Source organism: Triplophysa rosa, linkage group LG18, assembly GCF_024868665.1.
Source record: "Triplophysa rosa linkage group LG18, Trosa_1v2, whole genome shotgun sequence".
In the NCBI taxonomy this organism is placed as follows: Eukaryota; Metazoa; Chordata; class Actinopteri; order Cypriniformes; family Nemacheilidae; genus Triplophysa; species Triplophysa rosa.
The window spans coordinates 5,891,326-5,907,883 of record NC_079907.1 but is presented as its reverse complement, the minus strand read 5'-3'; the positions used below and the strand labels follow the sequence as shown (position 1 = coordinate 5,907,883).

Genomic DNA, 16,558 nt, shown 5'->3' with positions numbered 1-16,558 from the left:
TTCTTCAAAATATCTCACTTTGTGTTCAACAGAAAAAAAAGATACACACTTTTTTACTACTACGATGATGTCACAGAACTGAAAATTGCTTACATTCTTACAAATATCTTTCTTTGTGTTTAACAGAACAAATACATTTATATAGGGTTGAAACAACCTGAGGGTGAGTAAATGATGACAGAATTTTCATTTTTGAGTGAACTAGCTCTCTCTGCTGGTGGTAACAGGTACATTGCTTAAGCCTGTGGAGTACAGTACACACTGGGACACAATATTCATGTCCCCACAGCCAATTAAGTTAAACGAATTTCACTTAAAACCAGGCTACAGTAAATGAGATTCATTTCCACAAATTGTAGAGACAGTATTTTATTTGTAACAATTGTAAAATCTTTCCAGATGGATTAAAGAAAGAAAAAAATAAACATTAAATCATAATAGGGAATAAATGGATTTAATACTGATTCCTTTCACTGGGAAAGACTAAATTTAAAAGTAATTATTGTGTAGCCTGTTCTCACTTGGTTTTTCATTTCCCTGCATGTTGATTTCTAGAACGCTTAAAGAAATGACATAAAAGACTTTATTTGTCAACCCTATATATGCAAATATATTTCTATGTCTTTATGTCAATATAACAAACACAGCAGTCTGTCACCCCAGAGCACAAAAAAGCATTCCTGGAAATGACATTGACAAGGGTAACAAATTATAACATGTAAGACAAACTGATAAAGAGTTATTAAGGGTTAAAAACAAACAGATAAAGAGTTATTAAGGGTTAAAAAACAACAATAAATAAAAACATTGCTTGTGTGTACATTCTCCAAAAACAGATTTGATATAAACATGTAATCCATGTGCTGAATAGTGACAATACAGTAAATGCTGACTGACAGGAAAACAAAGATGTCCAAATGTACCAAATGGTTGCCTCACAATTGTAAATCCAACACGTGACAGAGTGACAGTTCCTTAAATGTCCACAATGTGTCAGTATTCCCAGAGAGAAGAGCTGTCTGCGATCTCCCCATCTCCTTTCAGGATGCCCCCTTGGTCCCCACGGAGGTATTTGTCATTTTTACCCCTTATGGCTATTCGTCCGTGCTCTAGGAATTCAAAGTAGAAATCTTCTGGTGTGTCTCCATCAGAACACACCAAGCCACTGTTGGACACATACCAGAACTTTCCACCAGCACCTAGGAGAACAATGCTGGTCAGTTTTGTAATATAATGATCTGTACATACATACATACATACATACATACATATATTATACATTATACAAAATGAGTGCGCGCTCACCTTTAATGTGATATGCACCGTCATTGAAGTGCAGTGTAAATATGTCATAAACTGAACGATTGGCGTCCAGCGTATTGGAGTTCTTGTGGTGACACACATAGCCGTTCTCTCCCCTAAGAATCAGAATGGGCCTGTTGATCAGTTTCAGAATAAGCTGCTCATCTTCACCTGAAGAAAGAATACATTGCAAATTAAAAGGAGCACGAGACCTCTAACTATAGACTCGGAATAGACTACACGCCCAAAAGCACACAACATTCACAGACATTTAATTTCAAAACCATCTGCATTAATCTCTCCCTTTGCTGCTATAACAGTTTCCACATTATTGGAAAGGTTTTTCCACTGGATGTTTGAACACGTCTGCTGGGATTTAAGAGCATCAGTAAAGTCAGGTAATAATGTTGGGTGATTGGACATGAACACATCCAGCGTTTCAACTCATCCCAAAAGGGTTCAGGTTTGGGTTTTGTGCAGGCATGTCAAGTTTTTCCGCACCAGAATCAGTCAATATGTTCTTTATGGACCCGATGTGCTTTGTACGTGGAAAGAAAAGGCTCCATTCCAGACAAAATGCTAAAAGCACACATTTCTCAAGAATGTCACAGTATATGTTAGCATTGAGATTTATATTCATACCTTCTGAAACCTTTTCAATGCAACCTCATTAAATGTTTAATTTAATCTCTCATTTTTTCAAGATGTAAACTTTTCCCATTTAGAGTAAGCAGAAATAACGTTGAATGATTACCTTTACATATTGAATTAGAAAATTCTATTATATTTGATTTGGTTCTTTTTATTTTATTTGTGGGAATTCTCGGGTGTGTACTCACCCGCAGAGTCACTGACAGCAGCAAGCTGGCCATTTTTCTTGGCGCAAACATATTTTCCGTTGCTGGCCTGCAGTGCCACCCGTCGACCAAGCCACACTATGTCAAACATTGTGTTGGCACCGCTGCACACAGATGGGATAGAGGAAAATTGTGCTTATAAGTGTGAAAAAAACCATATAGATGGGATGTTCATACAAACAAAACACTGTGTTGACAGCACCACAGAGTGCACAATGTTTACACATTTTAGCGACATCAAACTACAAATGACAAAAGTTGTATCTGCATATTAACCTGAAAAAGAATACACACTTCAGCTTTGTGTTACGGTTGCATTTATCACACATACATACAGTAATTGTGTTTGATAAAATGTCATTGATTTTTTTTCTTCTCAAAAGTTGATTCTTACACTTCTGTGGCTGTTGACTGGATGCCTCCGTGAGACACAAGCGTCCAGTAATTTCCTTCATTGGTTCTAAACGTGCACTTTTTCGAATCTCTGTCGATTTCCATTTGAAACGTCTCCATGTCGGTCTCATCGTCCTGATTGGCTGAGACGCTCACTCCTGTGAAAGCACAGACAAACACACATGACATATGGAAACGTTAATCTTTGTTTTTGATTAAAATACTGTACATTACGTATGCATATATGAGCGATAATCAAAACAATCGCTCTTATTACTCTGCTGCTACTACTGTGCACAGTTACAGAATCACACTGATTGACATTTCGATTATTAGAATGACATGTGTTTCTAAGAACACTTCAAATGTATCCGCTTAAACAAAACAGCATGTGTTTGTCCTAAACTTTTCCTCAGTTTGAAATCCTAAATGGAGACCAAGCAACATGATTAAGTTCCCTGCCACACGCATGAACCTGACTACCAAGAGTCCCGTTTTGGCATTGTAGCAGACATTGTTTATTTAAGAATCACGGGGAGTTCAGACATGTCACTTCATATGTTTACAAACATCCTTTATTTCAATTCAAAACCCTTGTTGTTTTAAAATGAGGCTTGCGATGACAGATTCATTCTGCACAGGATTATTTGTAACATTAACAAGAATTATCAACTAGCTGCGGTCTAAACATTTTTCTATCCAAGCCATTAATCTTGATTAAGCTGTTGGTTGTATAACATACGTAGACTCTAATAGATCGTGACATCCAGCAATTATACTTTGTGTATTTTGGCCAACGTACCTGAAGTACATCACACATGTTTAGTGGGAAACAACAGAAATCTTATTTAGTAATCTGTCCATGATTCCACATTTCTATTCAGTGCAGTAGGGCAAAGCTATTTGCGATAAAACTTTTCTCAGGGCACCTGTAAATCCCTGGCACAGAAACCGCGACCTTGGCCGGGTAGAGACCTTGTTGCACCCAGCTGCGTTTCCATGCCAATTATTCCTGGGATTGTGTCATGGCCTTTTGTTGGTATAAAATGCAACGCATGGCCACATTCAAGACACGTTTGGGAGAACATAAAAGTACAGCGTAATACACGAGAGTGCTCGTTCACATGTCAGCAGTAAAGGTGTGGCCAGATTTATGCAGTCTTTGTTCTCTGCTCATCTCTCTCAATGCATTTTGTTTTGTTTTGTTTTACTTGTTCTATTTTTGACAGCGGCATAATGAATAAAGATTTTTGTCTTGCCTTTTTATTTTTCACCTCTAATTTCATCTCTAGTCCAAGACATCCTTTATATAAAAATTGAAAATATTTTTATTGTATTATTTAATTTGATATTATCTAAAATATTATTTAGATTAATTTAATTTATTCTATTTATTTAGTCATTTTGCAAAGAAATCTACATGAAATTTATGCAATTTACAATACATTTAGAAAAATGCTTAAATGGTCTACAAAACCAATTTGGAGCATGTATTATAAAAATAAAACTTTGGATCGAACATGTCAACACTCAACTGGTGTATAAATTATATAATTAGTATATAACAGTACCTAAATGTATAAAATGAAATACATGACACAATCTAAATAAAGCAAACGCGCCGATATCGTGCATCAGACAGATTGCGGTGGCTAAGACTCAAAGTGGATGTGTGTCTGAAAATATCCCTTGATCATTTTCTTAATCCTCTAACAGGCGTGATCCTGCAGTCTTATTCCCTCGACTCTGTCATCCTTCCTGCTCCTCCCGTCCCAGGCTGTGACCTCTCCTAATTCTCTGCATGCAAAAGACACAAAGCTTCACCGTAGGGCCCAGTAAGCAGCTTTTTTGAGCACCGCATGTACAATCTCCTCTGCACAGTAAAATCGCCAGTGTTAAAAAGGTCAAATTAACACTCACAGTGTATATATAATCCACACTCTCAAAGTGTGGATTATATAAACACTGTGAGAGTTAATTTAACCCTTTTTAACACTGGCGATTTTGCTGTGTGCCCAGAGAGGGGCAGAATAAAACCAGTGGGGAGGCCGCAGCAATACCCCAGTTTTGACGGGACGCTGTGGGGTGTCTGAGACATACTGGGGGGGAAACCAGGACTATCAGCAGAATCTGCAGGCACTGATCACTCCAGCGTGGAATGTCTCTTTTGCAATATGATAAAGTGCAGCACACTACTTTTCCTTTGGTTTCTTTTTGTTTTATAACAAATCATTATGGTCTATGAACAGACTGTATATGGTTTGGGGTTTGTAAATTGGATTCTATAATCTGATTCTTAATGGTTTTAGTGATACACACATCTGTTACGCTGGATTAAGACAATTTATTTTCTCTTAGAAAAGAAAAATCACAAATGAGATCTATTTAATATGTCGATTGTTTCTTTTCGTCAGCATAGGATAAAGACATACAAAATTTCCAATTTATGCGTAAAGGGATATCTCACCTAAAAATAAAAATTCAGTCACCTTCAAGTCATTCAAAACCTGTACAACTCTTTCTGCTGTGAAACACCATAGAAGATATTTTGACGAATATCTCAGTGGTTTTGTGTCCATACAATGGTGCCCCAATGTTGTTTGGTTAACAACGTTCTTCAAAATATCTTCATTTGTGTTTCGCAAAAAAATACACATGAGAGTGAGTAAATGATGAAAGAATGTTGATTTTTTAAATAAACTACCCCTTCAAGTCTTCTGCATTTCCCTAAAATCTAACCAAATCTGAAATAAAACTGAATGCAAACTCTCCCAAGCTAAGAAAGAGCAAGCTCTAAACAAAACCATTTTTTCTTGAAAGACTCGAAAAACAAAGTCATCTTTCAAATCAAGACAAAATCAGCGGTTAAAAAAAGAAACAGCTTTAGATTTTTTTCCAGATCAAACATCACGCTACAGCAGTGGTTTTCATTTCTTTGGCCCGTTACACTTTATTTTCCAATTTCACGTCTGACTCTGCTTTGGTTTTGCACCAAAGATGGAAGAAGAGAGGCCAGCTGGGGCAGGACACTCTATCTCCTCTTCTGATCATTCCTCATCCACGGCATTGTGATTACTGGGCCCAATCCTGAACTCTTGAGAATGACCTCACTCCCATCACAGAACGCTCCCTCTCAATTTACCAACCCATTTTTGTCCAATGTAACAGTACCCAGAGAGGGAGACAGCGAGAGGGCCTTCTCAAAACTGGGGCAAGTAGATCACTGCATGTCGACCTGGTCAAAAACCTGCGGGAGTTCACGAAACACTCCAAGAGACGACTGTGTGAGGTTTACTTCAACCTGTGCTTATGGGTCAAGAGATGTCTAGGTTTTGATGTAAACCGGTCAAATCAATTCTCCTCAATCCTGTTTCTCAAATTTTCTTATCATATTCAGCCCCAAACTAAGCAGCAATCTCTAAATGCACTAGTTACGTGGAGATTCATTTTTAATGGTAAAGTGAATCCACTGGTACCACAATCTCTTGTCTTTCTTTCTTTCTTTCTTTCTTTCTTTCTTTCTAAAGCATCTAAAGCTATATAACTGCTATCTCTCTCTCTCTTCTTTCTTACCTTCCTTCCTTCATTTCTTCTCATCTCATTTTCACCCTTCAGCCCGGATCACAATTCGCCATGGAACATTGTGGAGGTGATGAAGAACATGGTAACAGATACACTTATCTGAGTGTATGACCCTCATGCATGCAAAAACACAACCTAAACACAAACCAACAGACAAAACATCTGAGCCGCAATCACTGAAACAAAACAGTGACATTTATGAAAAAGTTATCAATGTCGCTACTCATTATTATCAGATCATCTGTGAGTTTGTCTTGCACCCCCGGATGAGATGCCCGGGGCTTTCTGAACCCCAGACCTGCAGAGCTGATTGGCAGACCTGTCTGAAGTCATCTCTAGTTCCCTTCATCATGTAGAGACTCTTGGAAAGAAATGAACTGCTTCATCCATTAGCAGAATTACTTTACCTAATTGCTTTTCGCACAAAATGAATGTGCAGTAGATGGGAAGAGACGCCTCTCGCTCATTAAGAACAACTGTTCCATCTGGTCTGTGTCATTTTCCCTGTCTTTTTTTCCCCGTAATGAAATGCCTAGATTTTGGTAATATGTTGATCCATTACAGTCCTAATGTAATTCCATGGAATACTGAAGGATTTAATACAGTCACAATGTGACTTAAGATCTGAATTGTTCACATTAGAATCGTGGCTCGAATGTTATAGATTACAGTGCAATAACATCACATTACTAATCAGTCATTTTCAGTAAAAATTTGTAACAAGACTTCATTTCATTTATTCCTTTAATTGTGATATCCTGTTCTAATGTTACATCTCACAAAGCATATTCATATTAAAAGCTTTATTCTTTTAATAAAATGTTGTTTTTAATAAAATACCCAGGATAAAACAGATACACTTAAACATCCAAAACGTATTCTCTAAAAAGAAGTTTTAAAGGTCCAGTGTATGAAATTCAGCGGCATTTAGTGGTGAGGTATCAAATTGCAACCAACGGCTCACTCCACCCCTCCCTTTGAAGCGCTATGGTTTCTGACACAGGACTAAGATGTCGTCACGTTTTCACGTCTTTGCCGAAGGAGATAACGTATTTACAAAACGCGCTCTGTAGAGCAATTTGTCCATTTAGGGCTACTGTAGAAACAACATGGCGAATTCCATGCAAGGGGACCCGCGCTGTATGTAGCTCATTCTAAGATAATAAAAACATAACGCTTCATTATGCAAGGCCTTTATACACCTCTGTCTTTCAAAGATATTTGAATAATTAAGATTTTTGCACTGCAATGATTACGGCCTCTAACATTTTAGTCCTCACAATGGAGGTTTAATTCTTATATAATTGCTGTCTTGTAACCTATTTAGCTTCCAAAATTAAATCATATTCTTCATGTACCCACTTCAACAGATCCTGCATTGCAATGCCAATCTAACTTTCTGCCATACTATAAGCATACTATACAACATCACGTTCTCCCCGGGGAACTGCAGCAAAGGTCTTTGATTTACAAACTTTTAATGGTGACAAAAATAAAAAGTCCACCCGTCCACACCCATAATGCATTATGTTTCTATTCATTGTGATGATGTACCTGATCTTTTCTCTGGTTTACTTTCACACTCTACATTGTCTCTTTATCCCCTCATTGGGTTTTTGCCCATCAGCCCTGAACCCAACTGTTCCTGAAGGATTCTCTGATTTTACCTCTCTATTGTGACCCGGCACGGTGCACGGTCCCCAGATAAAGAAATGCGGCGGAAGGCTTGTGTTTCTGAAAGCAGACTCCACCATCATTGAAATGCCCCGTCCACTCAATTATTTATCACACCTTGCCACCAGTGTGAGTGAGTGTTTGTGTGTGTACATGTGCTCTATATCAGTGTTTGCTGCTTCCTATAATAAGGCAATGACCAAATAAGGAGAGAAGATTATTGGTCTGAGAAATTATGCATAATTGTGTGATAGAAAGCAAGAGTGATGTTACTGACCCAGCTTCCCTATATGGTGCATATTCAAGGCCATTTCTCCAGTAATTTATCTATTGCAGGTGGCTTAAAATGCTTACCCAGAGCTCTGTTTTGAACATAATTGATAACGTTACAACATGCAAAATTTACATTTCATACTAAGTTGTCCAGTCAAGAAACTACAATGCAGAGTGTTTGTTAGCCAGCGGATAAAAATCGGCTACGCCTAGCGGATTAATATTGGCTTACTCAGCTGAAGAGACAGCTGCCGTATATTATTTCTGTGAGGTCATGCTCATGGGCGTGACTCAGTGATCACCTGCTCTCCAGACTGGTTTCCATAGATCTGACTATGTGTGCATAGTTTGCCATGCAGCTGCATTTTTGCATGCAAGTTATTTTCATGCTTACGTACATAAACACTAATGGGGAGCTATATTGATAGCAGTACAGTGTAGATTATGCTGATTATAAGAAGCAATTGAGATTTAATGAAATATTTTGAAGATTAGACCCTTAACTTTATCTTTACATTGAAGTCATGATATTATGGAGTGCCAATTTGATGCTTCTTGTAAGATTCCTTACAAGCCTGCACTTCATAATCTAGATCTCAAAAGTGGTTCTCCAACAGGTATTAGAGCTACTTAAAATGTGTAACGAGTCGCCACAGGGGTGCAGAGAATCGTTATTTTTGGAATTTCCTTCAAATTCATTAAAGTGTTCATGCAAGGTCCCAAAGATTTTGTAGTTGTATCTGATTCTAGAGCAAAAACATAATGCTGGTTTCAGTCTCTATAATCATGTGCGAATGTGGGAAAAAAATAGTCTTGGTGATGTACTGTTTTCTACATAAAATTCCTACAAAAAGAACATTCTGTGAAAAAATAACCTTGATATCTTTGATATTAACTGAGTGAGGTCATGCCAAGACCGGAATCATAGTGAAATTAGTTATTAAAATCCAACTATGATGCTTGTTATCTCAAAATTAGAGTAATTTGAGTAAATGTCAACTTACCCTGTCGGATGGAGACGAATCTGTTATTGGCGGACTGAAACACCACTTGTGGATGGCTCTCCTCAAGATCAAACAGTTCATCCTTGCCAGGTTTAGAGCAGCGTCCGGAACGCAGAGTTCCAGTGGGCCCCATTGGGGTCAAGTACTTCCCCTCATAGTCCTTAAAGGCCAACTTGCCCGATTTCAGTTCCAAGGTGTAACCTGTCCCACGGCCACTTTCAGAGGACAGTTTCCCATCATTGGTCAAGAAACGGCTGTCACTGGTCTTTAAACAGTATTTGCCATCCATGTACACGAGAGTTAGAAGAGCATCCACACCCCATGGGATGTTGCTGTCAACAGCGATCTCTCCCTCGGGGGCTGCAAGGTGGGCATAGCGTTTGCGGGCCACACTGAGCAGACTGGCCTGGGGGTGCAGGGCCAGGTGCACGGCCCATAGTTCGGCTTCACCGATGGTCTGAGCAAAGCAGGAAAGGTAGTCCGCTGAACCTCCAAAGAATCGCAGGTAGGGCTCGGACTGAAGGGCCCAGCGTCCATCTGACTGCGCCACGATGAGGAAGCGGCAGTCGTTTTCTTTTGTCTCAGCCTCGCAGCTTACTTTGCCGTCTTTGTCGGAGGCCAGGTAGCGACCCAGGTGACTGCGCAGGAAAACCACTTGACCGTCCTGGTTTTCTTGCTCAAGGGTCCATATTTGCTTCTTCTTGAGACTTGGAGCTGATGCGTTTACTTTGAACCCGAAGGCCTCTGCTGTTAGATAGCGATTCTCATGATTTATAAGCCCAAATTGTAGCTTAAGGGCTTTACTGCCATTGGAGGGCATCCTGGCTTTAAAATCCACACAGTCCAGAAAAGAAACTTAATATTAAAAGCCTGCAGACTTTTAGTTTGTTATCCTTAATGTAGCCTCTTCTTTTTTCAGCTGTAGGCCTAAATGTTTTTTAAAATCTCTTCCCAAGTAACCCTGGTCCTCTATTGGTTTCGTTCCCGTTCCTTGGCCTCTCCTCTGTATAAAAGACGTCTTGCTCCCTGGGGAGCGTGCAAATGCTCTGGAGATTTTTTTCCTCTGTTTCCTAATCAGTTCAGATTATAATCAGGAGGACTCAACACCTCAATCCAGAGAGCCGTTGACGTCACCCTGATCCCAATGGTTCCACTTCCTCTGTGCCTCTTTCACCCCCTTCCTCTTTCTCATTGCCTCTCCTTCTCAATTTACCTTCGTTTTTCTGTCTCTCGTCCTCTCCGGTGCCTGCCTTTGGGATTATGGGACTTCTGATCTCTTAAAGAGATGTTGCTCCAGAACCAAGCCGCTTCTTCTCGATGCCTCGTCTTGACGTTTGATTAATTTGTCGCCTCCTTGTCCTCTTTTAAGTCATTTTACTTCAGTCACATGTTTGTTTCTTTTCAGACTGGATGTCCAGCTTTATTTGTGTCTTTCAGACAGACACATCCTTTAAATGGCTCTCCTGAGAGATCTCAGAGAGCACTCGCATGTCAGTCCCTAAAATGCCAAATAAGATTCCAGGTTACGAATGCTCACTCACTACCCTTATTGGTATTTTGACCCCTCTCGTCCTATCCTCCAAACTTTCTTGTTTTATGTAACCCTTTCTCCCGTCTTTCTATATTGTAATATCGTAGACTCTTACTTGAGGCCCGTTCTTTAGTGATCCTGCTTTTGTCCTCTCAGTCTCTAACTCTTAGCTGATGCCGTTTTGACACAAAGCTGGGTAACCAGAGCCCTCCCCCAGCACCAGTCGTAGTGGCCTGAGAGGGGATCAGCTTTCTAGTGTATACTCAGTATACAGTTACACGTCTTCTCTGATTGCAAACTCTGTGGGTCATCTTTATTACGCCAATATGTGCATAAGTGTGTGAGTGTATCTGGAGGTAATGCACACAAACAGATGCGTATTCAAAGATGCCTGACATGTAGCTACTAACCAATTTACAGTGACTGTACACCATTTCCAGGAACAAAAGCTGTTTGCTTAGCATTTCAATGGCTCCACTGCCACACGCTTGAAGAATGCTACACATATCATCAATTCATTTCAAATCCCGAGCATGTTTGCAAGAAAAACAGTCTCCTTCACGGGCCCCTAATCTGCCTTTCAATTAATCAACTCTTTTATTAGACCAATCTAATCCACAGCAGCCCCCAAACCCCCCCTACTCTCCTTTGGTGCGTTTTGGACACGGAACCTTCCTTCTGTTAGAGACTGACCGCATGCGAGACGGGTAAGCCTGCAACACACACACACACACAGAGACTTTAAGCATAGGAACAATAAGACGTTCATTAACTGTTATTGGCTTTGGCAAATCTATCCTTTGTTTACTTTTGATCAAGATCCTCTAAGCAAAGATGTTAACCTTAGACATGCCCTATGACCCCTTCATTTATATTTACTCTTTTATGTTCTTGGCAAGCAGATGCTATTAAAAAAGCATAAAAATATTTCGAGGAAAAAAGCAACTTAGAAGAAAACACACATATTATTTGATGCCTGCAACAGTGGGTGGCTAAAACCATAATTTAAAAAACTGCTAAATCCAGAACACATTCACACTACAGTCGTGCTGTCAATGGAGTGTTTGTAAACGCTTGTTTATCACACCTTTTGAGAAAACAAAAATGCATAACACCAAAAATTACGTCCTAAGTTCAGAATCAAAAGTTCATTAACATTAAGTTCAGAATCAAAATAAGAGCCACATTTACACAAGCTTCTCTCTATTTCCTTCTTTGAAAAAACATCAAACTTGGGAGCTCAAAAGCATCATAACTTGTAACTATACTAAAATATTTTTATAAAGCACCTAAGAAACTATATGCATTGCAAAAAGTGTTAAAAATACTTTAATATTATCAAAACTCTGTAATGCCATTGCTAGCGTTAAGGTTTTTGACCTTGTCCCCACAATCAAATCTTCCTAAAGGGACATTTCACCCAAAAATAAAAATTCTGTCATCATTTAATCACATTTGAGTTGTTCCAAATCTGTATATTTGGAAGAATGATTGTAACCAAACAGTTCTTGGCCTCCATTGACAACAATAGTACGAAAAATTACAGTGGTAGTCAAAAGTGCCATAGAACTGTTTGCTGTCCTACATTATTCAAAAGATCATCTTTGTGCATGTGAACAGTTTAAAGAGAGTGCAATAAATCAGCACGTTGAGCATCATGACAAATACTTAAAAGTTACACGGTGCAAACCCTTCAACAACTTCTTAAATGAAAGGAATGTACTATGTGTGCCACTAGAGGGCGGCAGAGTAACATAAATCACGGTTTTTAGTTTACTAAAACTATTAAAATATTGCTGGTAATTGGAATCAAATTAAATCTGCCTTGATATTATTTGTGAAAACTAAACTAAAAGATAATTAGAAATTTTGCCCCTGAATAAAGTAAATTAATAACACCGAAGTAAAAAATAAACGTACGAAGCAAAAAACAGATTCCATAAAAAATGAAAAGGCACATAACAAAATTGCTAACAAAAATGACACTAAGATTAACATGAAAACTAAAAACATAAAAATAAAAGCTAATATTAATAATTCTACAATAAAACTAAAAACAAAAGTATAAACTCATGGCATTACACATTTGTACAATAATCTGACATATTTGTAGCACAAATTTCGCCACCAAAAAAACGTAAATTCTGGCATTATTTACTCGCCCTCTTGTCACTTGTATGGCTTATTTTCTTCTGCAGAACACAAAAAATATATTTTGAAGAATATTGGTAACCAAACAATGGTGGTTTTTTATTGTATTAGAATTTTATTGTATGGACACAACATGCAAGTCAGTGGGTACTGTTGTTGTTTGTTTACCAACATTCTTCAAACTATCTTCTTTCGTGTTCTGCAGAAAAAAGTTTGAAATGACAAGTGGGTCAGTAAAAAATGGCAGAATTTTCATTTTTGTGTGAACTATCCCTTTAAATATGGGAACTATATCATCTTCAGGGCTGGGGAGTAACGAAATACATGTAACTTTGTTACGTATTTAAAATACAAAATTTGAGTAACTGTATTTCATTTCAGTTACTTTTTAAATTGTGGTAATCAAATTGCAGTTACATCCGAAAAGTATTTTAGATTACCAAAGTGATTACTTGGAATTTCAATGGCATTTGTTTCATTTAAACTTTATATTAACTGTAACGGGCAATAAATGTAAACAGCAATCGGTGATTCTCTGACTCTGACATTCTGCAAACGCATCCCAAACTACAGTTCTGCTCACCCCTCGCAGAATATGCAAAATTTGAATAATTTTAACAAAATAAGAGGTATCTGGGTTTATAGAAATTGCATATTAATTTGATTTAGTACTGTTCTGAATAAGCTATTTCACGCAATAGAAGTTTTCATATACTCCATTACACAATTTGAGCCAATTTATACAAATTGCCACATAAAAGATTTGACATACCCTTGAATCTTTAATGTCTGTGGTTAACTGAATGATCAACGACTGTTTTCATGTTTTGCGAGTCCCTTGTTTAAGTAATTTGTTTAGGTAATTGCGACTTTTTATCTCAGAGTTCTTTTATCTCATAGTTCTGACTTTTTCTCACAATTGCGAGTTTATAACTCACAAATCTGATTTATTTTCTTAGAATTGTGAGAGATATACACTCAGGATTGCATCTGTCAGTCCAACAATGAGAGAAAAAACACTTACTTTTTTCTCAGAATTGCGAGCTTTAGAAAAAAAATCAGAATTGTTATAAAGTTATAAATCAAAATAAATAAAAAGATTTGCATGAAATAAACTTACTATACAAATGTCAAAATTGCGAGATTGCGAGAAAAAACTATTTTTTTATTTAGTGATGGAAACCAGTTTCCATGAAACACAATGCATTCAGAGAAGGGGGTGAAAATGATTAAACAGGATGATGTGTAAAGATTTTTTTATTTTGTTTATAGATATTTTTTTCATTTAGTTCTTCCCTTCACATGAAGCATGTATAACCACGTTTCCCAGAAGACAAAATAAGTACATTTAGCCTCCAATTCAAAAAAGTTTACACACCCTATAGCTCTGCCTTTGTGAGCATCAGCTTTTTTCCTTTTCTTTTTTCTAAGACAGTGTGCTTTTTTTGCTTTAAGATAAATTGTGGAAAACTAATGTTGTTTAAAATAAAATGCAGAGGAAAACCAAGTCCTCTGTTTGGTGATCCCTTTGTGTTACGTACCTTATCAGTATTCCAAAGTATTAGATTAAGTTACAGAATTTGTGTAATCTAACGAAATACGTTACAAATTACCTTTTTAAGCATGTATTTTGTAATCTGTAGTGAAATACATTTTAAAAGTAACCTTCCCAGCCCTGATCCTCTTTTAGGAACTGATTTAAAATATCAAAACCACAATATGTATAATTTCAAAGAACACAGGAACACAAACCCTGTGGTCCAATTTGAATTTTAGGAATCACAGGTAAGTCATACAGCAACAGAGAACTATCTTAACAATATAAGGAAGTCAGCAACACATTAAAATAAAATATATGTGCAAACCTGTCTGTTAATAATACCCTGATGTCCCAACTCTTTAGAGTTTTAATAGATTCAGTTAGATCTCTTACATTGTTTTCCCAATCTCCAGTCCTTATTCTCATTTACTGTTTAAAACAACTACCCCAGCCACAACCACCTCTTTTATTAGTGTTGGTATTCAGCACACAAGTTCATTCTCATGGTCCATTACCTAAGTCAGGCATGACTCTATGCAACACAGCATTGAGCGTGTCCGTGCATGAGTGTGTGCCTGCGTGTGCTTACGTGTGTATAGTGTGTCTGGTGCAGTGGTACCTCTTGATAGGCAAGCAGATGTTTTTGGGAGGCCAGCGCTGCCAGGTTGACTCTGAAATGGTTCTTTAGAGACCATTACCCAGCTCTTCTGATGGCAGTCAAATAGCTATCATTACTACGCAGCCTGGGGAGGGAACACAATTGTCAGGGAGGGAGGGGGAAGAGAGAGAGAGAGAGAGAGAGAGAGAGAGAGAGAGAGAGAGAGAGAGAGAGAGAGAGAGAGAGAGAGAGAGAGAGAGAGAGAGAGAGGGTGGAGGGAGCTTGAGTTTAAAAATGAACATTTCAGATTTAACAGCCCCCCCAGCTTTTTCTACCCTATTAACCACAATGCTGCTATTCCCCTGCTCTGCTGGGAACAACCCCACCACACGCTCAGTGCTACTAACATATAACAGTCTTTCTATTCTTCTTCTATCTGCCTCTTCATCATCTCTGCCATTCTTATCCCATCTCCCACGTTCATCTCAACCCTTCTCCTTTCTCAATGCTTCTCTCATTCTTCTCCAGCCCTTTCCACACCCAATTCTCAATTTATTCCCACCCTCATCTCCCTAACTGTGAATTCTGTCTCCTTCAATAGCAACCTTGTAAAAACCCGTCATTAGCACAGCAATATCATGTTTCTGTAACAGTGTGGCAGTGTCGATGGATTCGTTTGCCCAAACGTCCATTTGGCACTGCTATCAAATGCTCCATGATTCATGAACATGCATATTCAATCCTACCAGATGATATTCGCTGAACACGCAGCTTCATTCTTTTTTTACTTGAACACTACTATTGTAGTATTCAAAAGAAATTTGCTACTGGTAGCGGTCTATCAGGGGTGTACCTTGTCTGTGGCCCAATATGCTGGGATAGGCTCCAACCCTCCAACTCTGCAGAGAAGCGGGTTTGTACTATATTAATTTCGGTGCCTTTATTCTTCACTTCTGCTTGTATTTGCAAGCAACTGTTCACCAAAGGTAAATGAATAGATGTTATTGTAATATACATATTGTAATGTTATTGCTTCATTTTGTCTATAGTAGCAAAGGGTTGATGGCTGAAGATGTCACCAGAGCTTTAAAGTACAGCTGTGGTAGCCATGCGGCTGCGGGTGACCTCGTCCACCACGGGAGCAGCTAAATTGTACGTCTGTTGCATAATTCATAGGGGGTAAACGGGTAAGAGCACCTTCCATCAGACGCAGTTCTCCGTCTGACCTCTAGGTGTCACTATCGCTTTACGCGTTGACTCGCGGCAGCGGGGGTCACGAGTCTCTCTCTCTTTTTTTTAAAAGAAAATAAGAGATTAATGCTCGGTTTGTCAGACGTGGTGCCTCTGTGACTGTGAGCACGATGGGATTATACTCTCTTGACTATTTTTAATCGTTGTTTTATAGCCCCCGCTGCGCAAACGGGACCTTCCAGTTACAGAAAGGTGTGAAACAGGAGTCCAAATGGTTGCTGCATATTTACCTAAATCATTAGAGCAATTAAAAGTCCTCCGCGTAGGCTACTAAATGACTTGGTCTCCTTTTAGAAGCGACGGTCATTTTCCCACGACTCTGCTGAATTTATAGTCAAAACGCTAGGGAGGGATGGCGCTAAATGTCGCCCTCGACAATTTGGTCTGTTGCGTTATTATTAC

General features: G+C 38.5%; 1 protein-coding gene across 1 annotated transcript; it reads right to left on the bottom strand.

Annotated features, from left to right (window-relative positions):
* Window positions 1-383: 383 nt before the first annotated feature.
* On the bottom strand, window positions 384-14,997 carry fscn2b (fascin actin-bundling protein 2b, retinal). The gene is made up of 6 exons (XM_057358747.1): window positions 14,927-14,997; window positions 9,086-11,329; window positions 2,554-2,710; window positions 2,142-2,263; window positions 1,306-1,473; window positions 384-1,199 (listed from the first exon to the last, which is right to left on the bottom strand). The coding sequence occupies exons 2-6, from the start codon at window positions 9,903-9,905 to the stop codon at window positions 994-996; spliced, it is 1,473 nt and encodes a 490-aa protein (XP_057214730.1). The 5' UTR covers window positions 9,906-11,329; window positions 14,927-14,997; the 3' UTR covers window positions 384-993.
* Window positions 14,998-16,558: the final 1,561 nt, after the last annotated feature.

Bases quoted from the DNA above. Each gene is read 5' to 3' on its own strand.
- fscn2b (XM_057358747.1), bottom strand. From the start codon at position 9,905: ATGCCCTCCAATGGCAGTAAAGCCCTTAAGCTACAATTTGGGCTTATA. The intron at 2,711-9,085 runs GTAAGTTGACAT...GTGCTTTCACAG, and splicing joins ATTCGTCTCCATCCGACAGG to GAGTGAGCGTCTCAGCCAAT. The intron at 1,200-1,305 runs GTGAGCGCGCAC...TTGTTCTCCTAG, and splicing joins CGGTGCATATCACATTAAAG to GTGCTGGTGGAAAGTTCTGG.